General features: G+C 45.3%; 3 protein-coding genes across 6 annotated transcripts; all 3 read left to right on the forward strand.

Annotated features, from left to right (window-relative positions):
- The first annotated feature begins 226 nt into the window (after positions 1–226).
- LOC128885911 (mantle protein-like) lies at positions 227–2,280 on the forward strand. Of its 2 annotated transcripts, none has more exons than XM_054140278.1 (4): positions 227–528; positions 779–1,069; positions 1,243–1,524; positions 1,999–2,280. In XM_054140278.1, the coding sequence occupies exons 2-4, from the start codon at positions 1,058–1,060 to the stop codon at positions 2,137–2,139; spliced, it is 435 nt and encodes a 144-aa protein (XP_053996253.1). In that variant the 5' UTR covers positions 227–528; positions 779–1,057; the 3' UTR covers positions 2,140–2,280. The 2 variants fall into 2 exon arrangements, with proteins under 2 accessions (XP_053996253.1, XP_053996252.1); XM_054140277.1 differs by having other exon boundaries at positions 851–1,069.
- Positions 2,281–3,314: 1,034 nt separating this feature from the next.
- On the forward strand, positions 3,315–4,498 carry LOC128885883 (uncharacterized). The gene is made up of 2 exons (XM_054140206.1): positions 3,315–3,473; positions 3,686–4,498. Exons 1-2 carry the CDS (start codon positions 3,459–3,461, stop codon positions 4,298–4,300), a joined length of 630 nt encoding a protein of 209 aa, XP_053996181.1. The 5' UTR covers positions 3,315–3,458; the 3' UTR covers positions 4,301–4,498.
- Positions 4,499–5,636: 1,138 nt separating this feature from the next.
- LOC128886489 (uncharacterized) lies at positions 5,637–6,422 on the forward strand. 3 transcript variants are annotated; one of them, XM_054141417.1, is made up of 3 exons: positions 5,637–5,767; positions 5,906–6,161; positions 6,221–6,422. In XM_054141417.1, the coding sequence occupies exons 1-3, from the start codon at positions 5,696–5,698 to the stop codon at positions 6,322–6,324; spliced, it is 432 nt and encodes a 143-aa protein (XP_053997392.1). In that variant the 5' UTR covers positions 5,637–5,695; the 3' UTR covers positions 6,325–6,422. The 3 variants fall into 3 exon arrangements, with proteins under 3 accessions (XP_053997392.1, XP_053997393.1, XP_053997394.1); XM_054141418.1 differs by having other exon boundaries at positions 5,906–6,125; XM_054141419.1 differs by having other exon boundaries at positions 5,906–6,102; positions 6,221–6,353.
- The last annotated feature ends 2 nt before the right edge of the window (positions 6,423–6,424 follow it).

Genomic DNA, 6,424 nt, shown 5'->3' on the forward strand with positions numbered 1-6,424 from the left:
GATCATGTACGAACGTACGTGTTTAGTTAATAAAAATGCTACTGACATTGTCGAGTGGCGAATCTCCCCGCAAACTGATCGTGATGATAGTACCGCGCGTGTGACTCTGTACACCATGGGCGCGAAAGCTGCGACAGCGGTAAACGTTGTTCAGGTATCGCGTGTTTACTTGAGATGAAACCGTCGAGACTAGTAGTCAACCTGACTGACAGTAATTTACAAATTGTTGACTGCGAACTAGACCACGACTAACTTGCGTTCTCCGTGGTCGAACGAGCTCATTCTCGATTCTTGTCTGCGCCAGAGATTACTATACTTAATCCCGCCTCTGACTGTCGAAAATGAAATCATCGATCATCGAAGAACAATAGGAGTAACTGCACCCGTAATCACTCAATGAAGAGATAATCGAGGCGCCGGGAGCAACTTCCTTTCGCTGCAGTTATTTCCTTCCCGCCGATACATCGTTCATTCGATACGGTGAAAATCGAAAGCGACTATTGTGTTTGGAAGGTATCCGTGGGAGCGGTAAGTTTCTCAAATATCTCTCGTGCGTTCGCCTAATTACTGACGCGTAAATAGCTTGACACGGAATTACGTGGATGGTTCGTTAATTAGGCTCGAGCATCTCGTCCGCGTTGAAAGAAAATTCTTACGAGACAGATTCTGCATTCGGTGTGCGAATCGAAGAGATCGGTGGCGATAGTGAAACATCGTGTAATGCTAATTTCATTAATTACGCTATTAATTTACGGTGTAAGATTTAAAGAAATTGTAGGCTTTACTACGTGCGAATGCCAGGAAGAGCGAATGCTCGCCCAATCTTGGATGTATTATTATGTCTGCACAGACAAACGAGGAGCTATCGTATAGGTGCACGGATATACAGGACGAGTAGAAAGAGTCAACATAATGGAGAGAAGGGAGAAAGTGACGTTGGTATATAAACACTTGGCCGTGACTTTGAAAGGCATCAAACAGTTCGTGGCGATTTAACACTACGGGTTTGAGCGCACTGGATTCATTCGAGCGTGATCGTTGGGTACACCAGAATACCATGAGGATTTTCGTAAGTTTGTAACCGAGAGTTTCTCAACTCGCGAAGTTTCTTGTCGTCGCCGTCACCTCGCACAAGTCCCTTAATCTTACTTAAGAGAATTTCTCGAGTGGCAAAGTTTCGAAACGTGCACCGAAAGTTTGTTCAGATTTTTGGCGATTTAACGATCATTGCCTCGACTTTAGATATTAACCGCATTGGTGGCAACGGTGTGCGCCTCTTACGAGGAGGGCCATGGCGGCTCCACCTACCACGAAACCTCGAAACCCGTGGAAATTCCGATCTACAAAAAGTACGCCATACCGATTCCGCACCCAGTTCCAGTGGCGGTTCCGCAACACATCAAGGTGCCGATCCCGCAGCCGTACCAGGTCGAAGTTGCAGTGCCGCATCCAGTGCCGGTGGAGGTCATCAAGCACGTAGAAATCCCAGTGGAAAAGCCCGAGCCATACGTAGTGGAGAAAAAGGTACTTGGTGAACTTTGTACGCCATAGAAGCTTTAATTCTTTAATGGATAACGCGATGGTCCCTTTTATGTCGACGTCTAACAGTTCTGCAGGTTCAACCACTTATATAATTTAAGTATTAAGTAATTGATGAATGGTACGATCAACCGCGAAGCAATTTTTTCTTTGAATCGAAAAATAAGTTTCACACAATGAGGTATTTAGAAATATCTACCTCAGTTCTTCGTCAGTCGATACGCGAAGGTATTCGGGACGGTGTAGCTTGGCGAGGATTGTTGTCGACGACATCTTGCTTTGTCCATTTTTGGATAACTTGACCTGTGAGGAATTGTAGCTGTCACTCTCTTTTAAGTGAAAAGCATTTGATACTCTAGAATCGATAACAATTATCGTTGAACTCGCAGTACTAGTTTGATCGCTTCATTATGTACAAATATGAGAATTTTGAAACACTGAAACGTTGATGTTGTACAGGTGCCGTACGTCGTCGAGAGACCATACGCGGTGACAGTTGAAAAGCACTACCCAGTGCCCGTCCCGAAGCCGTACCCGGTCCATGTACCCGTCTACAAGCACGTCTTCCACCATCAAAAAAGCCACGGTTGGAAGCACTGATCCAAATAGATCATTGACACAAGCTTCTGAAGCAGTTTAGCCAAAAATGTAACGGATAGAAACGCGTCGTTTCTTGGAATAATACCACTTGTACATAGTGTATACTTAATGTATTGTTATGCTGTTTAAATAAATTCTTTTCATTGTTTTATAACTATGTCCGACACTTTCTTCCATTCGGTACGGCGATCGATTTCGAAAGCGCGCTGCTCTCCCTAGATTCGTCCAGTGCCAGGTAAGCGGCCGTGCGAGTCACTTTTTATTTGTATTACAGTATTTCTTAATTGGGTCACTTAATCCAAATACGATTTCTTTGATCCGAGGACCGCGTACTCGGAGCGTTTTCTTGGCTTAATTACCACCAAGGCTGTAATGAAATGATTACTTTGTAACGCGGAGAAAGCAAAAGTCGATGATTTTACAAATGAATCTATAAACCGGTTTCTAGATCAGTGAATAGTTCGTTGCCAGTGCAGCAAAGGCAACGAACCTTCCATGATGATTCGATGATTAATCATCGGTTGACTTTGGGGTTGACAGTCTATGTTGAAAGTCACTATATGGGTCTATGTCTAAAGTCGAGCAATTACGAGTGATTCACTCAGAAACAAACTTCGAAACTCACTGTTTCTCTTGTTTCTGAGCATTGTAAAATTCTGATAATTTTCAGAAAAATTCGAGGGATTTCTCTGACAGTATAGGACGTTATACTTTTTCAAAGGTTAAATTTGAATAAAATGTTATAGAAATGCTATGTAGGATAGAGGAAGAATCCCTATCGGTTCGAAACGTTATAGCCCGTCCTGGATATCGGACGGAGCGTAATCACAGATAAAACGTAGTGAAATTGACTGGCCATAAATTAAATAACGCAGTAGTAAATATTTCAAGCAATCGTACCTTTCGTTGGCCGCGCGGCAAATTTCTGCAGGCTACACCTGCAGCGATCCGCAGCTAGCGCGTTTCGAAGGCTTGCCCTCCGGTTTTGTCGGTCCAGAAACCAGCCAATGACTGACCGACGGTGTTGTAAATGACGAACGCCTAACAGCGACCACATAACGCGACTGCACGCCCCGAGGTGCAGAATTTATTCAGGAAATACCGGGGCGCGACCGATTGCATCATGGGCTTGATCGACGACCGCTTTTTATGGCCGCTTAAGGGAATCACATTCGACATCGGGTCGCAAGAAACCTGCCCCGTTTAAGTGGAGCAAAAGTTTATAAAACCGCCGACCACGCACGACGCGCTTCTAGTTTCGTCCTGGACATTAGATCCGGCGTTCTTCGAAGGGATTGTTCAGCCTACGACAAAAAGTCATGTTCAGGCTACTGGTAAGCAGTCGTAGAGATCGTCGATTGTTCGACTCGCTTCAGATCATTTTCCACTTTGCATTTTACAGACGGAATAGCGTGAGGCTAATCGCTACGAATAGTATTCTACGCTAGCGTAATCTGTCTGTATAGTTAGAGTGTAACATTAGTGTGCTTCGACGGAATTTCTATTATCTATAACCAAACCAGTAATTACTTTTCCTAATTCCCAGATACCGTGCCTCATATGGCTCTCGAGCGTCCGCTCCGAGGCTGCGACGAGCATGCACATGCACATGCCCATGCCCATGGCCATGCCTATGATGGAAGGTATGATGGAGGACAAAGCCATGAACGAGGCTATGATGATGAAGTTGAAGAGGGACTCGTATCACAATCCGTGTCCTCCGGTATACTCTCATCCGGTGTCATACGCGCCACCACCACAAATTATCGTGAAACCAGTGGTCCATCCGGCACCTGCACCAGTCGTCCATCAGCCTGTGGTTACCTACGTGAAACCTGCACCACCTCCACCTCCACCTCCAGTGGTGGTGAAGCCTGTGATCCAACCCAAGGTGGTTTCTGTCCCCGTCTATCATAAACCAATGGTCTCCTACGCGCCAGTTTACCAGAAACCCGTCTACTATCAGCAAACTTATCAGAAAGTGATGTACGAGCCACCAAAGGTCTACTTTAAGAAGTACGAAGTGCCCGTGCCTCAAATCGTACACCTCCCTCAGTACCACCCACCGAAAGTCGTGCAGGTGCCCGTGCAACCCGTCCACCCTGTCGTTCACCCCATGCCCGTCTATCACCAACCTGCCGCGAAACCGTGGTGCCCTTAAAGGATTCAAGAATAGACTCGATCGATCCTCCAGCTTCGAACGTTCTGGACACGCAGAAAGCCTCGATCTTCAACTGTGAAACCATCTTCTCCCAACGAGACTGCCAACTACTGCCACTACTGCCTTTACCCGCCACAGCGCGTCGTAATCGAACGCAATTCAGCGAAGTTTCCATTTTGCAGATTGTACAATAAAAACGAAGGAAATATCAATCACGTTGTGTATCCATTTCACTTGTCCAGTTCGTCCTGAAACCTTTCCCCTTCCTCGATCTGTCTCAACAACCGCGAGCCAAGGGCTCTCATCGCGACGACGACAAGAATTCAAACTCGTTAAAAGCTTATACAGCCTTTACCGCGTTGGACGAGCGCGCTGCTACCGTTTCAAACGCAAACTTTCGATAGCCCGCTAATTTTCACAAAAGTTTCCGAACCTTTTCATCCGACGGGACCAGCTCATCGTCAGGAGATTGCCTTTCTCGAGGTCTTAATGCGTCGACCCAGGAAAGTTTCCTTGATTGTTCTAGGAAACTGAATCACATTACAGTCTCTCCTAACTGAGGTCGTGTATAACTTCGCGAGCCGACCCTTTTCGGACACTCGTTGCTTCGGGATATTACACCGAGACGCTCCTTGTCGTCCCTTGGTTATCCACGGATCGGCAAACAAACTTTCCAGGCAACTCGATTTTGACCGCTGAGATTGGAAGCCTTAACGCGCTGAGGTTAAGCTGGCTGGTGTTACTTTCTTGAACTTTCAACTGCTGAGCTCTACAGGACATTCCTCCTTTCTTCGTTTAATTTTCATACATATTAATAAAGTGTCTCCTAATAATACTGATTTATTTAATAACGGAAAGATTAGCTGCTGCATACTGCTAATACAAACAGCTCGTCTTCCACCTTCCCACGATCCTAAATGGCAGTAAAAAATGTCCAGCCTTGTATGCTTTAAAGTACCCCAGGATATCTGCACGTACTTAGGGTTTTTTATGTTCATCTAAGGAAAACGTATGTCGCGATCACCTGCGAGCAGGCCCCAACATTTTTTCGCCTTTTATCACCTGACCCAATTGCGTCAGGTCGTCGGTTGCTGCATCTAACTAAGGATTTAATTAGCTGGCACGTCGTGAGGACTAAGCTTTCCACTTGATTCCCGATTATTTCGAAGAATCACCGTTTCGTCACGCACTCGCAACGCTGAGCAATAGCGTTGCATAAGCTTGGGCGACGAGACGAACGCTTCGCGGTTTTGAAACCACTAACACGGTGATCCGCCGATTTTCTCATGCCCACGTGCACGCTGGTGTAGCATGTCCACGTCAATCGTCGATTGTAAACATCCGGCCAGATTTCCGCATGGGGCTTTCGAAACGTTTCCACCGCGTATATAACGCATGCGGGCGGAGAAATTCCCTTTAGTAAACTTTGAAGAGGATTCGCCTCGAGCCTTCGTTATGAGATACCTTGTGAGTTGTCTGATTTACTTTATAGTTCTACAAGAATTCATAGTTGAAGCTTGAAACTTGGAAGACCAGACTTTTAGACATGTTTAATTGGCTGACAGAGGTTGAAGTTTGTTCGTTTGTTTACTGTTTGCTATTCAGCTGTATCTCGCGGTTGCCGTCGTCTGCGAAGGGGCAAGAATTCCTAGGACAGTGGAGCAGCCGTATTTTCCAAACTTCCAAAGTGTTTATCACGGTAATGGTGCCTCCAGTTACCAGAGTATCCAAGTGGACCAAGCTGAAAATCCGCTCCTCCGAGACTATAAAGTGCAGGATGAAAACTTAGCTCTGGAGAACGTGTACGAAGAAAATCAAATCGCTGGTATTCCACGTAACCTCGTGGATCATTTGGCAGAATGTAATATTTAAAATGGTTTTTAAATTAATTTGTTAAATTAATTAAATCTTTTTTTTCAGTTCCTTTTGAAGAGATAGGAACAAACCACCTAAATATCGAGCCTGAACGCGATCTTCTTCAGGATTACGAACGCTCTAACCATGGACACGATTATGAGTATTAGTTATAAAATTCCAATAAACTGTCTCGACAGCGATTACGTTAAGACCGTTGTTGACGGTATCGTATCGCGACGTCAAATATATAAATATAGACGATGATGA

This window comes from Hylaeus anthracinus, unplaced genomic scaffold (genome assembly GCF_026225885.1).
Source record: "Hylaeus anthracinus isolate JK02 unplaced genomic scaffold, UHH_iyHylAnth1.0_haploid 11982, whole genome shotgun sequence".
Classification (NCBI taxonomy): Eukaryota; Metazoa; Arthropoda; class Insecta; order Hymenoptera; family Colletidae; genus Hylaeus; species Hylaeus anthracinus.